At 32.1% G+C, this 23,026-nt stretch overlaps 1 protein-coding gene across 1 annotated transcript; it reads right to left on the bottom strand.

Moving 5' to 3' along the window:
• Positions 1-11,704: 11,704 nt before the first annotated feature.
• LOC107420345 (cytochrome P450 CYP82D47) lies at positions 11,705-14,071 on the bottom strand. Its single transcript, XM_016029281.4, has 2 exons — positions 12,987-14,071; positions 11,705-12,539 (listed from the first exon to the last, which is right to left on the bottom strand). The coding sequence occupies exons 1-2, from the start codon at positions 13,965-13,967 to the stop codon at positions 11,913-11,915; spliced, it is 1,608 nt and encodes a 535-aa protein (XP_015884767.2). The 5' UTR covers positions 13,968-14,071; the 3' UTR covers positions 11,705-11,912.
• Between the last annotated feature and the right edge of the window lie 8,955 nt (positions 14,072-23,026).

The following is a 23,026-nucleotide window of genomic DNA, read 5'->3' as shown; positions in this document are numbered from 1 at the left end:
TGGCATTATATTGACTTTTTTAAATTAATTTTTTGGAAGAACGTAATATATATATATATATATATATACTGACTTAGACAAAAAAGTTTGCTTAATTTCTTGAGGAGCATAAAAGGAGAAATATCGCTGCCCCATTTATTTAAAGAGGGTTTCACACATCCCCATTAGAAATGTTCTTAGTTGATCTATTCAGATTATGAGTCATCTATTGCTAATCTCTTCTCTTTCATGTTTGAGAATGTTAACATTTTATTATTATTATTATTTTTTTATGTTACTGATGTGAAAAAGACAACTATATTTCTTAATATTTAGATTATGGGTTATCTATTGCTAATCTCTTCTCTTTCATGTTTGAGAATGTTTAACATTTATTTTTTATTTTTTATGTTGCTGATGTGAAAAAGACAACTATATTTCTTAATTTCATAACATATAAAAGTTGTAAGATGGTTTATTTACTTTTTGGTTATTAATATTTTAATGATTGATATTTTTATATAATTTAAATATAGATAAGTAAAATTTTAAATAAATAAATAAATAAAAAATAAACTAATTTCATATATGAGATTGTTCAAAAGAATTTACTTTCTAAATTAAAATTTTAAAACAAAAATCAATATATAATTTTTTTTTATTTTTTATTTTTTGGCTATGCCCCTGGCATCCCCTTCCCCCCCCAAGACTCGAACCTAGCTTCCACTGGCCGGGCTGTGGTCTTCTAAATTAAAATTTTAAAACAAAAATCAATAAATAATTAAATTTTATTAATTAATAATTATTATATCAGTAATATTCCGTTGGTAATCATCATTGTGACAAATTAAATAGTAAAACTCAATTAATTATTATATTATTTAATAATAATTTTTTTTGGTTTGGATTTAATAAATATTTTAATAACTTTAGTAGTGCTGTATTTCTTGAAATGAGTTGGCTGGTGGTGACGGCTAGCAAACAATGGTTGCCCATTCTTCTGGTGGAGATCGAAAGCTGATTTATCTGGTAATCATTAGCCAATGCGAAAGGGTGAAGAAGCTCATCAACCAACCATTTACATTTTTTCAGCCCAAAAAAAAAAAAAAATCTATTTACATTTTAACTTTGTTTGTTAAGCATTCACTAAAAAATAAACAAGAATGTTGACTAAGAAAGCTAACTGACAAAGCTACCACATGATTAAGCATTCACTAAAAAATAAAAAAAGAATGTTGACTAATAAAACTAACTGGCAAGGCTGCCACATCGTTAACAATCTAAAGCTTCCAACGTCTGAGCTGTGAAAGCACAATGTGATTGATGTTCGAAACTGACCAGTTATTTGAATTTTTTTAAAAATAAAAAATAAAAAAAGAAATTGAGGTCGTATTTACTATTATATATAATTGCATTATTAGTGATCAGTTATATATTAATTACAAATCACATACTTCATTTTGGAAATAGAACATTGTTGGATGAAAATAACAATCGGATTTCTTTTATTTTATTATTTCAAAAAATGTTAATTATCATTGATGGTTTTTTTTTTTTTTTTAAATGTCGTGGGTTTAAAATATATGCACAACCAGATTGACCACCTTTCAGCCACAAAAAAAGAAAAAAAAAAGAAAAAGAAAGCTTGACCACCTAATTATCACTGTGGGTTATTTCAGGAAATCCATTCCTTACCGTTTACGCACCATTCAAAACCTGTCGCACTGTCCCTCATACATACAGAAAAATGTGGGGGCTGTGTACTCGAAATTATTTTGCAAACCACAGCTATCAAAGTTAATAACAGGCCCTACGTACACCTAGAATGGTAGGTTCAACGAACTAAACAATTCATCTATTTATGTTTCTTCATGATTCACGGATCTTTTAACTTCAATCATTATCAGTTGTACATTCAAATGGTTAATTGTTTGAAAAGCGTGCCTTTTAAGATTTGGAAGGATTGGATTGCAGATTCCGGATAATGAAAGATAATCCATGCGTGTACTGGCCCAAATGAAAAGGTCAGTTCAATGATGGTATAGACAAGTTTTCCGAGAGGCACCATTGTAAAGTAGTGTAAATTGTTTTAAATTTTTATTTTGAAAAAATACAAACGTATACTAAAATGAAATCCTTTATTATACCATAATCGAACTAGTAGGAATCTTTATTAAAAAAGTAGGATAAAAATAATATTATTTTTTTCTTTTCCTGCAAAAATTTTAGGAATTAATATAAATTTGGAGCTGTTGGCAATCATAACTAGTAAATCGATTAAAATTTTACAAAAAAAATTAAGCATACTCCCCAAAGCAAAAGAAAGAGGAAAACAAATAACAAAATTTATTTTATTTGGAATTAATCAACCAAAACAAATTCAAAAATTAGGAAACGTAAAATTAAAAAGAGAAATAAATATATATATATATATATATATATATTTCTTTTTTCAACCAAAAAAGGCGAAATTTCCCATCCTGGGAAAAGTTCCCTTTTTCTAGCTGTTTTTAGCAAAGATTGATAATTGTTTATATATAATTTTATAATCTATATATATAAAAAAAAAATTGTTATCCATGTTGAAATTTGCCCTCTTGTATCAATATACTATGAATATGGTATCGCAATTTAATTGGAAACGTACTGAAAAAATCTGATTATGATAAAAAAAAAATATATATATATATATATCTTCAAGTTCAATGTAAATCTGGATGTTTCTTATTCAAGGGACTTGCCACTTATCTTGAACCGTCTCTTAAGTTGACCTGTATCTTATTAACATTCACAGTTAACTGATGGCTTTGCCTAGATATATACGATATATTTTGCTTTCATGCATCTAGATTTTTTTATTTTTTTGCCCTTTTGGAGATATGTAGAAAATTAACGGATTGTAATTTTTTTTTTAATAAGAAAGAAAACAAAAATTTCGACTATCTTTATTACTCAATTTGCCCTTATTTTTTTTTTTTTTTAAGATATTCACCCAAAAAGTTTACTATATCAGACAATGTACATGATGTTTTGATAAGATTGCCACGAATTCCACTTCTGTTTTTGTTTAATTTGTCTTTTCTTGGTTCGAATCCCAACCATAAAAAAGTATTTTTTTTTGTTTTAATTTTATTAAGAAAATCCACTTTATCATTTAAAAATGCACGATTTATTTTCATCAGTTAATTATTGCATATATTCTCGGCCAGATCATTCATATTCATTAGTTGGGTTTTTAGCAACTAAGTCTCACAAATTATAAAGCTTTTACGCTTTGATCCTTTGATTTTTTTTTTTTCTTTCCCTCTACTTTGGTCCTCAAAACATTTTTTTTTTTTTTCATTTTGTTCATTTAACTATTTTTTGTATATATATATATTTTAATAATTTTGAGTCATATAAAGAATTCACAACAACAGTAAAACAGCAAAATTACAAAATCGGACAATGTTCGAAAATCTATGTGATTGTTACATTAAGTGTTTTCTACCTATAAAAACTGGTAAAAGACAGACAAAAAAATGATTAAGAAATCATAGTGTTAAAAAAAAAAAAAAGTTTTGAATTTTAAGAACCAAAAATGCCAAAAATAATAATAATAAAGAACCAAAGTGCAAAAGCTTAGGAATTAGGGGGCATAATGGAAACATTTGTTTTCAATTATTGAAAATTATGGTAAATACCTTTAATTGTAACATTTGCTATCCATTGTTGTAATGTTCTCTTATGATAAACACACCACCGCAGAGGAGAAAAGGTTAAAATAAAAAAGATTAGACAGAAATTCCAAGTGAAAAGACCGGCTTGGGATTGTTATCCGGTAGCTTTTGATGTGAATATGGAAGCTGAGAAGCAAATCGAGGCTGCGGTTGACTCGTATGCTAGGAACGAAGCATTTAATTGCAACAATGGTGAAATTTATTGACCGAGCAGTATCAGATTGAGAAGTATGGGTTTGAGGAAGCTCTATTGGATACAACGTGAAATCACAAGGAACATGGCTTCATGGGGTTTTATAAACTTTAGGAATTCTTTAGTGTTTTGGGTTCACAAGTTTAAACTTTCAAGATTGTGCGTTGAAAGTGATTTTAGTAAAATAAATAAAAAATAAAAAATTATATAACAAATTATGGGTGTTTGATTTGATTTGGTGATGTTGGCATTGGAAAATTATTGTGGTTTATTGTTTTTTTTTTTTTTTCCTTTTCAATTTTTATGTTTTTCATAATTGGGTATTTGAGGATTTAACTATAGACTTAGTTTACTTGTGCCTTCACCATTTTTATAATTCCTAAACATAATCAATTTCTAATTCTGCTTGGTTTAGATTAAAAAAAAATAGAAGAAAAATATTTGGTTGAGGAGGAAGCTGTTTGAAATACATTTATCACTTTTTTGATGTTCTTTCGCTGGAAAATTGAGGATATATAATTAGGATTAAAAACTTCCCTTGGAAAACCATTCTATAAAAGCCAGGAAAAGGAGCAACAATACTTGATAGGGGAAAACAATGAACCTCACACATTTTCATCTTTTCCTCTCTTCGGTGGTGGGTGGTTTTGTTTCAGAAACAAAGAACTGAGAGGAACGGCGTTTTGAGAGACAGAAGAGAACGAAACAGCTTTTTGATGTGGAAAATTTGATACACGTGGCAGTCAGAGAACGGCAGTAGTACTGAGTGTCCAGTAGTATTAGAAATTTTCGTTACTATAGACTTCGCTCCACACAAACACAATCCCAAACAGTGAGGCTTTCCAACTTCTGTATCATATAAATAACAATAACAATCCACGTTATTTTAGAGATTTTCTTGGTTGATTCCTCCAGATCTTGGGCTATCTATGGTTAATTTCTTCTCTTTCAGGTTTGAGGTTGTTAAGTGAAAAAGCCAACTATATTTCTTAACTTCAATATATTTATTTTTTTGAATGTTAATACATTATTAATTACTATATTTATATAATCTAAATATAAATTAGTAAATTTTTAAATAAATAAATAAATAAAAGAATTCAAATAAATATAAAAATCAATTATAAGTGGAATTTATATGTTGTTTAGTAATTCAAATATTATTTTAAATGGTTTACATGAAATGGTTTACTTTTTTAAATTGATTTTTTTTTTAAAAAAAAAACAACATATAATTAAAAATTTTTAATTAATAATTATCATATCAATAATAATTTTATTAATGATTATCACCATTAATGATAAATAAAACAACAATTAAATTAATAAAATATTAGTATATCATTTGTTATAATCTATGCTAATTTTTTTTTTTTTTTGGTAAAGATTTCACTAACTTTAACATTATGTACTTTTTGAGATGAGTTGGCTGTTGCCTGTTGGTGATGGCTAGAAAACAGGAGTTGCCAATTCTTTTACATGAGACTTTTTTTTTTTTTTTTTTTTTTTTTTCTTTTGGGTTGAAAGTTTAAAGCTGATTTACCTGGTAATTTTTAGCCAATGCGTGTGGGTGAGATTAAAAATTTAAAAGCTGATCAACCAATTACATTTTTTCAGGAAAAAAAAAATATTTACATTTTATTTCGTTGACCAAAATGACTACTTATTATTTTATGTCCCAAAAAAATATAATAATAATTATAATACCAATGATTTCAAAATCAAGTTCTCAAAACCGTGAAATATGTAGTGGCTGATTAACAAATTAACAAGGAATTTTAACTAACTCTGTTTTCACTAACAAACAAGAATGTTGATTAAGCAAACTAACTGACAAGTTAAGCTAACACATTTTTAACAAGCTAAAGCTTCCAGAATGAGCTATGAAGGGACAATGAAACTAATGTTCCAAACTGACAACTTACATATATAATTTTTATTTTGGATTTTTAAAAAAGAAAAAAAGAAAAAATTGACTTCTTATTCACTATTATCTATAATTGCATTATTAGTGATCATAATTACGAATCATATATTTTATTTTTAAAACAAGAAATTGTTGGATGAAAACAACAATAGGATTCCTTTTATTTTATTATCTTAAGAAAATTAATTATCATTATTGATTTTTTTTCTTTTAATATCTCCGGTTAAAATACATGCACAAGCAGCTTGGCCACGTAATTATTCATTATTCTATGGGTTAATTTCAGGAAATTTGTTCCTTACCGTTTACGCACCATTCAATGTCGTTGTATCTGATATGTACCACAAAAGTATGGAGGTGCGTGTGTACTTCTATTTCATTTAAAGGTCGGCAAATTATTTTGCAAGCCACTGCTATCGAACAATGTTAATAATAAGTCAGATATGTTAAACGAATTAAATAATTCATCTTTTTTTTTTTTTTATATTTCTTCAGGACTCACTTATCTTTTAACTTCAATTATTATTAGTTGAACATAGATATTGGTTAATTGTTAGAGAAGCGCGCGGTTTCCAGACTAGGCAGAATTGCAAATTCCGGATACTGAAAATAATGTCACATTGGCAGGGACGCAAGACATAACGTTAAGGTGGGGGTCAAAAATTAAATTATTTTTTAAAAAATTTAATATTTAAAACCAAATTATTTTTCATATGTATGTCTTATTTTCTTTGAAAATAAATAAAGCGAGCATAAATTTAAATTATTAATTTTATGATGTAAGAAAAAATTGTTGGAAGAGAATAATACCATTAAAAAACTATATAGAATATATGCCAATTTTTTTTTCTTTTCTTTTTGATCAAAATATAAAATGCCTATAGTTGTTAGCTATCATGTACGAAAAGTAATAGATTTTTATTTTCTTATTTGTAAAATACTTTTATAGTCTATACTCTATAAAAGTTTAAATTAAAGTGAAAATTTATAACATATATGATTTGTTTACCCTTATCTAGCACGATAAATTAATTAGTTTCTTTTGTATAACTAATTGATTATTTCAACTATTTAATGATATCTAATATAATAGATAATTACAAACTCTATATGATAATCATAGAAACTAATAAAATATAAGGATCAAATATATAAAATAAAAAACAAAAACTTAAAATATATTAAAACATATATGGTAAAAACAAAAATAAAAAAATGCTAGGGCCATGGCCCCTCATGCCCAAGTGTAGTTTGGTCCTTGCATCTTGGAACTAAGCCTTGAGAGCAGTCCGGTTGTGTACAACCATAGACTCTCTTTAGGTATAATTATAAAATAAATCATTATTTAGATAGTCTCAAACCACTGATAATTGTAGTTGATAATTGTAGTTGAAATTTTAATTCGAATTCTGACAAATCTATTATTGCCTCGGTATATTCTATATTGCAATGCCGTCTGATGCAGGACCATTTACTTGATATCCATAACACAACTAGGAGAAACTTTTTATTTATTTATTTATTTTTATCCATAAAAATAGAAAAATTAGCTGGTCCAACTTATATTCATTGACGACTCTTATCGGTGCCTCCGGTACTAAGATTTGTAAATCAAGTGCAATTTTTGCAGTCAGATATTGTAACACCCCGTCCCGAATCGCACCGGAATCCGTGCACGTTGACCGTTGATCGAGTGAGTCAAAAGTTGACTTTTTGCTCAAGTTGGAATTTTGAGTTGAATAGGGTACCGTGGCGAAGTGCATGACTCCCTGAGTTCGTAGACTAGTAGCACGTCGAAAACGAAGCTACGGTTTGGAAGTTATGAGCAAAACAAGTTGAAGTCCAAACTGTCAAAGGGGTGCCGGAGTTGACTTTTTATTTATGCAAGGTTGAGCTTTGACTCATACATGGTGGTGACGTGCTTGTTGATACGAGTCCATAGACTAGCGGCATGTCCGATTCGGACATGTGGTTTGAAAGTTATGGACCTGTAGAGTTTTTCAAACACTGTATTATTTTAATATTATTTTTAAACGCGTAACGATGTGCCACGTGTGACTTAATGAAGGTGACCATGTGTCACCATGTTGAGAAGCCACATGTCAACCATGTGTAAAATCATATTATTTTATTATTATTTTAAATAATAATATTATTATTAATATTATTTAATTAATTTGAATTTATTTCTTTTTATTTTCCTTTTTCTTTTTCTTTTTCATTTTCTTTTTTTTTTCTTTTCCCCACGTGGGAAAAAGGGACCATGGGGCCCGATTCCTTCGCCTTCTTCTTCTTCTTCTTCTTTCTTTATTTTCTTTCTTCCTTCCCACCGCCTGTCTCTCTCTTTCTCCCTGCTGCACATTTTCCGGCCACCCACAGTCCACACGCGCCGGCCAGTGACGAGCGGAGGGAGGAGGCGAGCTCGGCCGCAAATTTTCACGGTGACCGGCCGCCGGACGCGCGCCGATCGGGCCGGAGAAGTCGCCAGCCGGAAAAATTTCTCTCTCCTCCTTTCTTGTGTTTTCCGGCCAGCCCAGCCTGAATTAAACCTTCTCTCCCCCTATTTTGGGTCCTCTGAGTTCAATTATGGCCTCCAATCTCAAAAATTCAAAGCGGTTTGCGAGATACGAGGAATTGAAAACCGGCCGAAGCTTTCCGGCCAAATTCCGACCACCTCCGACGGAATTGGGGTCGATGGAGACCGGATTTGTAATCCTCGTCGCTTAAGCTTTGATTCGGTATATTATTCGACCACTTTGGTTAACGTTTGTGTTTTGACCCCCCGGGTACCGGATATTATTTATCCGTTTAAAATATTAATTTATTTGACTGTGTGTGAATTGTGTTCTAGGAGCACCGGTGAGTCGTGGAATTGATCCCATGGTGGATCTTAGGTTAATTGCGTGCTTAAGGTGAGTGACCCACCTTCAAATTAATTTTTGGAATTTAATTGGTGAATATTATGTGTGATTTGAATATTTGGAATTTAAATTCTATGTGCCAAATATTTATTTGATTTATTGTGGAATTATTGGCGAATTTATTGGATTTAAGAAAATGTGTATTATATAAATTTATGCCATGTGAAATTATTTTATGATTTTGAGAATTTTGAAATTCTTGTGGTTTTAACATTAAATTGGGCATGATTTGATTTTCAAATATTTAAAGGAAAATATTTGTTTATGTTGGTGACTTCAATTTTTATAAAGTATGCCCATGGAATATTATGAGATTTAATTACTATATTTCTAGAATTATTTATGCTATTGGGAAAATGTGAATATTTGAATTGGTGGATTTGGGAGTTGGTGGAATTGAAAATCATGGAATTTATGGTGTTGATTATAAAAAAATTGTGAAGAATTTCCGGGTTCAAGCGGATGGACTATACCCGCTATGTTTATACAAAAATGTGAGTTTTGATATATAAATTCAATATGTGGATTTTATGATTTTTGATGCACCGTGCACGTACTGGTGTTCTATTTATATGTGATATGGATATGTGCACACGGATGTGAGTAGTGCGCAGGTGGGTGTGAGTAGCGCGCAGGTGATATTATGAGGTTGTCCTGTGGTTGCCATCGGATGAGGGTAGGCCACCCCTCCATGGCCGGGACACCAGGTTAGCAGCGGCGCAGTGGGACGCCACGCGACCGTATGCCGGTTTCTTTCTATAACCTCCTGTCTGGCGATACCTTGGGACGCTGGGTACTGTTGGTGCCACTGGTATATAGTAGGTGCATCAAGTGATTTTCAGAACTGAGATTTCAAAATAAATATTTTTATATTGTATTGGAATTAAAAATATAATTATTACCGTTTCTGGTATTTATTTGATGTTTTGGGTTTCGGGGAGTACGAACAAAGGAATTTGTGAAAAGGTTTTAAAAGGGAAACTTTTCCAACTGAGAGAATTGTAAGGGTTTTGAGAGAAATTATTATTTCCAAGTAATTATTATATATCTACTTTATTACCGTGGTATTATATTGTATAGTAGATAGGGTCACTCACTGAGATGATTAGCATCTTACACTCTTAAATTCCGTTCCCCTAGGTCCAGGTTGGAGACGTTGATTGTCCGGGGCGAGCCCAACATCTCAGTTCGTTGCCGAAGGTTTAAGAAGTATTTCTTCCCTTTTTTCCTCTCTATCTTGTATTACTTCTTATCTGTCTTTGTATAAATTCCACATTTATCTGTATAATGCTCTGTATACTGTATTGGACGTGTAGTTGTTATTTAATGCACTGGGTTGCTGCTGTTGTTATTTGGAGTGTTGTAAATTTGTGGAATCAATTTGTAGTATTGTGGGAGGAATAAGGGGATCTTTTTTTGAAGTGTGTTTTCAGTGCAGGTAATTTTTGGTTAGTCCTACCCTTAGGGGAGGTGCTGCCGGATTTTCCGTTGGAATGTTCGATGGTATTTCCCTGGGATCAGGGCTTATCTAGGGTTCCAGGGAAGGAATTCTGGACGAGTCCTGGCAGATATACTTTGGGAAAATATTACCAAAAAAATTAATATAATAATAATTTATTAATTAACGGATGTTTGATTTTCGTTAACTATTTCATCTAAAAAAAAATATTCTTTTACTATTAAAAGGTTATTGATCAGGGTGATCTTTGACTTTAGCAAAGATTTCTTTTTTTTTTTTTTTTTTTTTTTTGGTCAACAAGGAAAGGTGAAATACATTGAACAAAAAAGGATTACAGCATGCTCATATCATTATGTAAAATGGCCAGAAAGTCCTTGGGAAGGTTAGCATTCCATCCTGGGAAAAGTTCCCTTTTCCTAGCTGATTTTAGTAAAGGTTGATAATTTTTACATGTAATTTTAAAAATCTATATAAAAAAAAAAAAAATTATCCATCTAGAAATTTACCCTATTGTATCATGGTAACTTAATTTAATTGGGAACGTAGGAAAAAGTTTGATTATGATTAAAAAAGTCTGGAGTTCAATGTAAATTTGTGCGTTTCTTATGTGAAGGATCTGCCACGTCTCTTGAACCGTTTCTTAAGTTGACCTGTACCTTATTAACATTCACAACATTTACACCACTGCCAACTAATGGCTTTGACTAGATATATGGTATATGTTTTGCCTTCAGGCATTTTTTTTTTTTAATATAGAAAATTAACAGATAGACAGCAAATCATTTTTTTTTTTTTTAATAAGAAAGATAACAAAAATTTGGACTATCTTTTATTACTCAATTTTGGGTTTTTTTAAATTTTTTTTTAGAGATACCCAAAAAATTTACGTTCTAAGAGTATATACTTGATGTTTTGAAAATACTGCCGAGAATTCCACTCCACTTTTTGTTGATTTTTTCTTTTCTTAGTACGAATCCCAATCACAAAAAAATAATAATAATAATAATAAAAATAATAAAAATAATTTTATTACGAAAATCCACTTTATCAGTTAAAAATGTCCGATTTATCTTCATTAGTTTATTATTGCATGTATTCTTGGCCACTTCAGACACCTAATTATTCATTAATTGGGTTTTAACACGTAGGCCTCCCCCCCCCCCTATTTAGGTCAACGAACTTATTATTATTATTATTTTGTATTTTGATCAGTTAACTATTTTTTGTATTCTTTTTTAAGTAGTTTTGAGGTATGTAAAGCGCTCACAACAACGATAAAACATGAAAATCACAAAATTAGACAATCTTAGAAGATCTATGTGTTTGTTACATCAAGTGTTCTCTATGTGTAAGACTACTTCTAAAAATTACTAAAACAATAGACAAAGAAAATGATTAAAGTATCATAGTGCGAGAAAATTGAAGTTTTAGAACCAAAAATGCCCAAAAAAAAAACATAATAATAAGTAAAGGACCAAAGTGCAAAAGCTTAATAATTAAGGGGCATAATCGAAACATTTGTTTTCACTTATTGAAAATTATGGTAATATACCTATCATTACAACATTTGCTATCCATTATTGTAATATTCTCTTATATTTTACAGTAACAAAGTGAAAATTGATAAAACTGACAGCGTCCTTTTAACCTATCTGAGTACTGAAATTATTTGTAGACATACATTCATTAATTATTTTTGTAGGGTCTTTCATCCTTAGACATAGAGCTTGGCAGGGAGGCTGGGCTTGATGAGAATCTCAAGTGGAGTTTCTTTCAGATTTGTTAGTCCAAAGCTTTGCGTCATATCAACCGGAGCATCTGAGGGAGTCGAGATTTCGAAAGCATGCAGAAAACTAGCCATCGAAAAGTTTAGCATTTGCATCGCAAAAGAAGCACCAGGGCACGATCTTCTACCACTCCCAAACGGCAGATACTCAAAATGCAGCTGACTCCTATAATCAGCATCTTTGTGGGTGGTCAGAAATCTCTCCGGTTTGAACTCCAATGGGTCTTCCCACATTTGCGGGTCGGTTTGGATCTTCCATAGGTTGGTCATAAGTCTGGTACCCTTTGGGACATGGTAGCCCCCTATGTTGCAGTCTTCTCTGAATTCACGCGGGGTTGAGAGTGGCGCTGCAGGGTACAGACGTAGTGTCTCTTTAACAATGGCTTGTACGTACACCAGATTGTTGATATCGGACTCTTCCACAACTCTTTCACGCCCGACATGCGAGTCTAATTCATCTTTGGCCTTTTTAAGAGCTTGGCGGTTGTTCAGCAACAAAGATATAGCCCATGTCATCGTAACAATAGTGGTATCACTGCCCGCTGCAATCATATTCTGCAAAATCCACGTTTTTAAGGATATTATTTTATGAGTGAATCACTATACGTATATACTTTGGCCAGATTGTATATCATATCCTTGAATTTAAAACATTTCACATTTGATTTTTAAGTTACAATTTATTTTACAACAATTCAATTCCCTAATTCATCACCATGAAATATAACATTTAGAAATTGGAAAAAAAAAAAGACAAAAAACATTAATTGAAAAAAACTATTCAATTTTTAAACTTCATGTGAGTCAATTTGAGAAATAATATAAAATTTGACAAATATAAACAATTGTGAGTTGAAGATATTTTATGTAAACCATTTTAAATTTAAAAATTCAATATATTATCTGGTCAAAACACAAAATATGAAAATGCAATTAATCATTATTTACAATAAATTAACAATTTCACTATTATTTAGATTACTAAAGTTAATACGTACGTACCAAGGCTGTGGATTTATTGATAGTATCGGTATCAAAACTGGCATGGTCTGATTCCCGAAGCATAGAAAGCATCACGTCCATAAAGTCTTGTTCTTCGTTAACCAGTTGAGTTCCACCTTCTCTCTTTCTTTTATGCTCTTGCAGCCATTTATTAAGTGCATCATCTAATACTCTCGCAGTTTTCTTCATGGCTTTCTCATATCCTCCCAAATCTAAAAACCCAAGAAAAGGAATGAGATCTCTTGGAACGAACATGCCCAACAAATGAAAGAATTCCCGGAGTGCGTTCTGCAACACCCGCTGCGATTCTCTCTCATCTGCAGCAATACCAATAGAAGAAGAGTATCGCTTCCCAGCCACCATTCTAAGAACGACGTTCAGAGTCAAGTCCCCAAACCATTGCTTCATCTCCACCAAAGCTTGCCCCGAGATATTCTTCTCCTGATCATTCCAATATCCATATAGTTGTTTCAAGAAGTTGGCTACTTCAGAGATCCGAATGTGTTTGAGAAGCTCGAGCCGGCGATTGGAGAGCAATTGCAACGTTGATAGTTTACGGATGTCGCGCCAATAAGTTCCATAAGGTGCAAACGCAAACATGGCGTGGTTGTAGCCAAAGTGCTTCGAGGCGATTAGTTTGGGTCGTCCCGAAACTTGCAAATCATTGATGGTAAAGCATTCCTTAGCCATCTCACTGTTACTCACCACCAAGGCTCGGTGCATTCCAAGGCGGATGGTAAAGAGAGGGCCATACTTGTCAGCCATGTCTCCCAATGTTATATGTGGAGGCATGGATGCTCCACGTAACAAAGGAAGGTGACCGACTATGGGCCATGCTCCTTTGGCTTCAGGTGCTACTTTGCCCTTGGCAAAACCTCGATGCAATATAAAATAGGAGATGATCATGAGGAGCACTATAGCACATATTCCTGTTATGGAAGTGTTTAGGTTTGGGATAAGAAAATCCTTTGATACTTGCATTGTAATGTGGAAGGAAAGAAATTAATACCTTATCTCCACAATTTTGTAACTCACCAAATTAAAATATTCTTGATGGACGGTTTGGTGGAATACTGATCATACCATCGGTGATATATGCTTCTTATATACTTACAAAAAAGCAACGACGAGCACAAATTACTTAAGTTACCACAAATTAGTATTTAATTCCTATACTAGTATATTTTAGCCGCCAGGCCAAGAAAGTGTAAATTTCCTGGTACGACAGGTCAAGAAAGTGGAAATTTCCTGGTACGACATTTCTTTTCTCTTCTTTGGAAAATGGGGGTTCTACAAAAAAAAAAAAAAAAAAAAAAAGAATCTGTAATCATGATCAGAAACCGTGGCAATACACTGTCATTATTGTCTTTTAAATCATTAAAATTAGTAAAATTACTAGTATATATATTTTTAATACAACGTATATGTGAGAAAAATCGAGTTTTAGCAAATATAGTGTTTTTTATCAGAACAAAAAAGGGTATTTTTTGACATATTCTTCACAAAAAAAAATGTAAAAGGAATATATACTAGCTTCCTTATTTCACATAAATTAGTTTATTTAATTTATAAAATTATTTTATATGTGCAATATAATACGTACGCAAGTGATCTCGTTTTACCTTTGAATTAACGTTTGGTCGTACATCCAAATATCTCTGATTTGAATCTTTTTTGGTAAAAACCTGATATTTCAACCTGCCTACCAAGACCAGGTCCATTAACACTAGTGTTTTAATAGTCAACGGATAGTGGTTGAAGTATCTCAAAGTCACTTTATGATAAAGATTTATTGTCAAATAAAATTTTTTTTAATCTCTATTATGTTTTTATATAGTTATGATGAAATTAATGTATAATGTTGTATAGCTTGTTTCGGATTATCGATCTCCCAAAAATTTTTGATAATTATCTTCTGGAGCGTAGAAACATAAAAATCGTTATTTAATTTAATTAAGAAAGGTTTACAAAAATGAAATTCTGTCTTAATGATGTTTATTGCCCAAAAAAAATAATAATAATAATTGCGCAAGAGAACAACGTTTCAAGTAATGGTCAAAGTACTTTCAATATCTAACCCACGAGTCAATATCTAACCCACGAGAAATGTTCTTTGGCTCTATATTGTTAATCTTTCTGTTTTGGAGTTTGAAGATTCTTGTTACGCAACATGATTTTTCAATTTAACGTAGTATTAATTGACTTTTTGAGTGAAAACAACAATATTCCAAGTAGCCAGTCCAATAGAAAAATCAACAATATTCCAACATAAAAACCAGAAGGTGCATGGACGTTTCCCGATTACGGCTTTGTAGTTTTTAATATCCTTTATTAGCAGGAATAATTGATGGAAAGTGATGGAATCGCTTAGGAAGTTAAGAACGGTGCTTTGACATAAACACTGGCCATTAATGCTTGTTTTGACAAATGATCGATTCTATTTACTAGCTGATGTAACAAATGAACATATGATTTGTTCAGAAAAGTGGGTAGATACTTTATATACCTTCTAATGAAAATTTTCTGCCCTCGTGCTTTGATTTTTATTTTTTATATTTATTTTTCACATACTTGTTTAATTTTACTTTCTCCTTCTTCTTCTTCTTTTTCCTAAATAAATTACTTTCCTTTGTTTTTTTCACCTAAAAAAATCGTTTCCTTTCAAATTATTCAATTTTAATATAAAATAGAAAATCTTATTCAAAGTTCTTTTATTTTTTTATTTATTTAAAAGACTTAAAGTACAGCTTCCCCAACGTTATTTTATTTATTTTTTAATTTTAATGAATATCAACGTTCTTTTAGAACAATGATATGTTGGACCAGGATTTCTCTTATGCCTATTGTCTACCTATTTCTTCGTTCGGGAAAAGTAAAAAAAAAAACGGGGGAAAAAAAAAGCTTCTAATCGCTATTCTTATCGATAAATGATTCCCAAGACTCTTTTTTTTTTGGCTGAGACAATGATTCAAAAAAAATTCTTTGATCATGTAAATTGGTATTTATACTAAAATGACAATAATTATTCATAGGAATAAAAAAAATAAAATAATAATTTCTATTTATATGTTTGACAACAATAAAAAATTAAATTTAAAGTTTAACCTTTATAAATAACACAATATGGTTAAAATCAATTAAAAAAAATTATTTAAACACAATATGGTTAAAATCAATTAAAAAAAATTAACTTTTATATTTATTTATGTATTTTTTAAATTTTATAAACACTATAAATTTAACTATATTATAAATGTAATATAGATATATTTAATAATTATTTAAATAAGAATATGGAAATAATAATTTTGAAATTTTAAAAAGAAATAGCTATTCTTTTAAATATAAGATTATCTATTTCCTTAGAATAACTATTCCTTTTATTTCAAAATGTATCAAACATAGAAATATGGAATTGCTATTTTATTTCTTCATTCATTCTGCATATAAAATGTGCCTACTATCTTAATGAAACACTACCACTAGAATAGATGCTTTATCTGCCAAAGTTTTTAAAATTCCGATAAAAGAAAAACAGAAAAAAAAAAAAAAAAAATTGTCTCCTCCTTCGTACCCAATAGAAGTTGTCTAATCAACCATCAGTTACTATCCTCCATCAGTGTTAGCCTACTCCACTACTAGCCATTAACCTATCTCCTCCTTCGTACCCAATGCAAATTGTCTCCCATACGTATAGCCTTGCCTTACTAATTAAATCAAAAACATATTAAACACAAATACCCCTTGCTCATTAGTCATCATTTCCCATTCATCAATTAAACCAAGAGCCATTTATATTCTAATTTCCCAATCATTTCTTAAAATTCTATCAAAAACTAAAACTAACAACTAGAAATGACTATTCGCCAAAAGCAAACTACCAAATGACACCTACATGATTGAAACAGAAGACTTCATGTGTTTCTGTAATTTCCGTAGATTCTGACAATGGTTTATCTACCATTGTGTTGTAAATAAATATGCAGTCGCAACAAATTAAACTTTTTACAGCACACCACAGAGCCTTTGGCTAGTGCGGATGGTTGGAAAGCAAATTAATTCTCAATGTGTGCACCGCTTGTAGTGTGCGGGTCGTGCCAAAAAAAATCATTTTCTAAAAACATTTCACTGTTTTCAACTAACTAGACCATTATCCATCCAAAGCCCCTTGTTTTTTGTTTCTCCTTTTCCTCGCCAAATTTTAGCTGGCTACGCGAACCCAAATCCGTTAGTCGTTCTCTTCTTTGACTCCATAAACCGCAAGTCCGTACTCCGCTGTGGTTGCAGTGGGCAGTGCATTTTCATACTTACCGTTAGATTATTTTGCAGGTGGGTTAATAGTGAGGGTTTTGGCATTGTTATTAATCGGAATTGATAGTCAGGGTCGGGTGATCTGATGGCGGCTATGTCAAAAAGTTTCTCTGAAACGTTATATCCATTGGCTACTGAGCTTGTGGCAGTTATTGAAGGTATGAAGTTTGCTAATGGGGCGTGGTTTTCTTGACTCTGTCTTTGCGACTGACGCGCGTTATTGGTCTATTAATGGGGTTACATTCATTAATAAAGTGGCTCATGCTAAATTTACCCAAAAATGGTTTATTTAATTTTGATCCTGTTATTTATTTATTTTTTTTTGGCTAGTGTGGCTGGGCCCAGGCTCCCCTCCCCCCCCCCCCCCCTAAGACTCAATCCCTCTGCCACTTGAGCTCATGTAGAAGAGGGTGTCAGGACCCCCCCCCCCCCTAAGACTCAATCCCTCTGCCACTTGAGCTCAGGAAGAAGAGGGTGTCAGGACCTGTTTGAAATTTTTCATTGGAATTCTAGATAAGTTCTGATATCAGGAAGACCCTATCGGACCTTCCAATGGAAAATCCGGCAGAACCTCCCTTAAGGGTTGGATTTACTACAAATTTTTTGCATTGAAAATACACTTCTATAAACATCACCTTATTCCTCCCATCTTACTATAATTTATTTCCACAAATTTACAGCACTCCAAAATAATAACAGGGAATCAGTAAGCAATTAAACAAATATCTGTCAAATCTGTATATAGAGCATTATACAAATAAATATGACTTTAATATAATGACAGATAAAAAAGCAATACAAGATAAAGAGGAAAAAGGGAGGAAATGCTTCTTGGACTTTCGGCAATGAACTGAGACGTCGGGCTCGCCTCGGAAGATCAACGTCTCCCAATCCTTGCACCTAGGGGAACGAAATTTAGAAATATGAGATGCTAATCATCTCAATGAGTGACCCTATCTACTGTACAATTATAATAGTAACGATAATTATAACACATTTGATTAATTAAGAATAAATAAGTAAATAAATAAAAATTAATTGAAAGTAATATTTTCTCTCAAAACCCTCACCATTTACTCCGTTGGAAAGGTTCTCCTTTTAAAACATTTTCGCAAAACCCAATTTTTTATGCCCCAAAAATCAAGGAATAATTAATCTAATAAATAATTAAATAATCCAAATACGAATAAAATGTAATGAAATATAATAAAATAAATTTAGAATACTTGCATTAAAGAAATATAACATAAAGGAAAAATTCAATATATAATTCATAAAATTTGATTTAATAAATCAAAATAAACAGTATCAAAAATATAATTTAAATAATTACAAACAATCCTGTAAAATAAGTGGTAGAAAAATACTATAATATTCATTTTGAAATATTCAACCAATCTATATAATATTTTTATGATAAGTTGCATTTTAAAAATATTAATTTAAAATAAGTGACATAAAATATAAATAAATACATTTTAGAAAAGACTAATTGGAAATAGATGATAAAACAAATTAAATACATTTAATTTAAATACGGCTTTAAAATTTTAAGATTTGAAATTTATTTCAGAAAAATAATACTTGACACACCACACTATATACCAGTGATGCCCTACGATACCCAGTGTCCCGAGCACCATCTGGCGGGAGGTTAAAGAGAGAAACTTGCATACAGTCGCTTCGGAGTCCTGACAGCGCCGCTGCTTAAACCGTCAACCCGGCCATGGAAGGGGGCGGCTTATGTGCACTATATAAAACTTGCCTATCCTCGGTCCGATGGCAACTCATGGGAGACATTATAACTTGCGCGCTCATTCACATATACAGTACAAAATACCAGTACTGTATGAGTGCATCTAAAACAGATAACCAAATTTATTATTAAAATATGCAATTTTTTTCAAAATTCACCGTAGGAATTATACCATTTTTCAAACTCACATTCCCACATTTTTCTTTAATCCTCATCATAAATCCATCACTTTAAAATCTATCAAATTCAAATCCATCAATTTGAATATAAAAATTTTTCAATGGCATAAGGTCAAGCCATTAATATTTCAATGCATAAATATTTTTTAAAACATAATAATTTAAATCCATATTTTTCTCAAATTCTCAAAAATCAATTTAAATAAGTAATATGAAAACCATATAAATTCCATATATAATTAATTCATATAATTGTGCACAATAATTGAATAATAACCATAGCAATGATTAAAATAAATCAAAACCACAATTTTTTTAAATTCCCAAATATATTCTTTTGGCACCAAAACATATATTAAAAACATTATAAATTATCAATACAATTCTAGATAGAAATTCTCATAATATTGAGCACATAAGCATATTTTTGAAATATTCAATTATGAAATATTCCAACAAATTAATATAATAATTAATAATTTCAATTTCAATTTCATAAAATTTTTTAGATCAAAATATTTCTTAATATATAAATATTTTGATTCACTCAATTGAGCATCAAATTTCCAAATATAAATCTACTAATATTTATCACATAGAATATCAATTTCAAATATTCAATTAATACAAAATATTCACAAATTTTATTCCCGAAATTAATTTGAAGGTGGGTCACTAACCTCGAGCACGCAATTAACCCAAGATCCTCAATGGGATCAATTCCACGACGCACACGTGCTCCTAGAGCAACAATATTACACAACTCAAATAAATTAATATTTTATTCGGGTAAATAATACCCGGTACCCGGGGGGTTTAACACAAACGTTAACCAAAATTTGAGAGTAATATACCGAATCGAAGCTTGTGAAACGAGGCTTATGAATCTAGTCTTACTTCCCGGAGATCGAACCCGAGATGGGCGAAATCTCATCGGAAAGCTCATGGATTTTAGACCTTCGATTCTCACAATCCGTTAAGAATTGAGGAAAGTGGACACTGGATTTGGGTTCAGAGGGTTGGAATTAGTGGGATAGGATGGGCGGTGCAACTGGAAACTCGCATGAAAGTCGATTTCCCAACGAGCCACCGTGGTCACTGGAATCCACAACCGCTGGCGGCGAGTCCGGTGGCCACTAGCCGTGATTTTTGGTGGAAGAGTAGATCGGGGAATGGGTGACTCAAAGGAACCAGCGGTGAGGCAAACGGAGGTCGGAATAGGGAGAAATCTGGGTTTGAAGTAATCGATGCCGCCACAGAAAAAAGTCTCGATCCGAGCGCGTCGGCAGTCGGTTGGCCGTGATTTTTGGCTGGCCGACCGGTTTTCAGCTGGGCTTCAAGCTAGGGTGGTGCGTGTACTATGCTGGTGGCCAGAAATGGGTGAACGGTAGTTGGCCGGTTGGGTTTCGCTCTCTAGCTCTCTCTCTCCTCCTTCCCCTTCTCAGCCAGTCAAAACACCCGCGGGTGCCACTGTGCACTCACGGGTGAGTCCACTTTTTTGACACGTGGCACCACTGTTCACACCCATACAGATCCATGAATAGTAAATGCTGTCTCGGAAAAACTTCACAGTTCCGCAACTTTTAAACCACATGTCCAAATCGGACGTGCCGCTAGTCCATGAACTCATATCGACGAGTACTTCATAACCATGCATGACTCAAAGCTCAACTTTGCATGAGCAAAAAGTCAACTCCGGCACCCCTTGGACAGTTCAGACCTTAACTTGTTTTGCTCATAACTTTCAAACCGTAGCTCCGTTTTTGACGTGCTACTAGTCTATGGACTCGTGACAACGTGTACTTCGTAACGGTACCTTGGTCAATGTGAAATTCCATCAAGAGCAAAAAGTCAACATTTGACCCCTTCTCGGATTATTTATCTACTGATGTTACTTCTATTTCTTCTAAATCGAATCTGGATCTTACTTTCAAAAAAAAAAAAAAAGGAAAAAATTGTTCAATTTTATTTTCTTAGTTCGAGTCCCAATCACCAAAAAAAATACGTATATGGATGTATATATTTTAATTTTTTTTTATAAAATTCACTTTATCAGTTAACTGTTATATCTTCATCAGTTATTCATTGCATATATTCCTCGCCAGTTCAAACACCTCATTATTCATTACTGGGCTTTTAGCCCCCGGAAGCCTCATGGGGTATTATTGGGCTATTCCAACTTTCCCTGGCAAAGAAAATAAAGAAAAAGGAAACAATGTTTTAGAAAGAACCAAAAAACAAAAGTTGTAAGCTTTCGAAGCAAAAATGGAGGGACAAAAAAAAAAAAAAAGAGAAAAGAAAAGCAAAAGATAGAAGGAAAAAAATGATTTTGGATAAAAAGAAAAATGATTTTATCCAAAAAAATAATTTTTTAATTATTTTCACATAAACTTATGCAAAATAAGGTTCTGAAATTAGAGAAAAAAGAATATGGGTTAGTTTATGTTTGAGACACTATATCTAATTTTACTACCGTAAAAGTTTTGAATTTCAATTAATAACAATTTTGAGATCTGAATTGTGTTTGAGGATTTAATTTATCACTTATGCTGATTTTGTTATACCAGCTTGAATTTATTTTTTAAACATGTTCAATTTGTAAAATAAAACAAAGAAACTCAACCAAAAAAACAAGGATAGATAATAAAACCCATAAGAAGGAACGGAGAAAACGATGAGAGAGAGAGAGAGAGAGAGAGAGAGAGTAAAAAGCAGTAGAAAAGTAAAGGAACAAATGGCATGAAATGAAGAAAACAGCAAACATTGCTGACATGGAATAATAAGATACGTATTAATTAATGTGAGGCAATAATGTTGAGTCTCCGGGAGTACTAGAAAATTTTCCCCCATGTACATTGGATAAAAGGTGGGCCTAGCAGATTTTCGGTGCCTTGGTATTCATGCTACTTTATGTCAAACTCAGATTTTTTTTTTTGGGCTAAATCAAACGTGTTAATAAGACCAAAACCTAGTCAAACATACAAAAGCAGACAAAAGTGAGGTGGTTTAAGAACCACGCTCCTGGGAAGCCAAAGCCAAAAAGGCATTAGGTAAACACTTGATACGTTCTTGAAACATCATTTCTAATGCACCAATTACAGACAAAATGAGCCAGAAAATTAGATTTCCTTGGGGCCCATCAAAAAATAACTTCATTGAAGCAAGACTTCAACTGTAAAATATCTGAGAAAACACCTTCTGCCATCCAATGAAGATCAGACCCGTCATTTGCGTTGAGATTGAGAATGATATTTCTAGCATCAGACTCACACCAAATATGAGTCCAGCCCTCCTCCTGAGCTTTAACCAACCCTTGAAGGATACTAAAAGCCTCAGCAAGCTCGGGGTTGTTGGACTGGAAAGGAACGGCCCACATGTTGATAACTTTTCCATCGTACGTACGTGCTATTATACCCACGATGCTTGCATCGGCCTGGATAGCTACATCGGTATTAAGTCTAACAAACTGAGGAGGCACGTGGCATCGGGCGAGCTCTTGACGTAAAGGAGCAGACGAGCTCGAGTCTCTCCTAGTGAGAAGAGTCAAAGCCTCACTATACCAAGAATTCAGGAGAGCCGGGGTGCTCTGTAATGAGAACATTTTACCATCGAAAAGAGTACAATTCCTAATCTTTCACAGCTGGTCTAAGAGAAGGGCTCTATATAATAAAAACTTCTCCTAGTCGTTATTGTGAACTGGCAAGGTTCTACCCGGCTCAACAATAAGAGCCAGTTTCTCTTCCAAGGATAGATTAACAAAACCTTCCCATCGAATGCTACAGGGCATTGCAAAC

Source organism: Ziziphus jujuba, chromosome 5 (assembly GCF_031755915.1).
Source record: "Ziziphus jujuba cultivar Dongzao chromosome 5, ASM3175591v1".
NCBI lineage: Eukaryota > Viridiplantae > Streptophyta > Magnoliopsida > Rosales > Rhamnaceae > Ziziphus > Ziziphus jujuba.
This window is presented reverse-complemented; position numbering and strand designations above follow the sequence as displayed.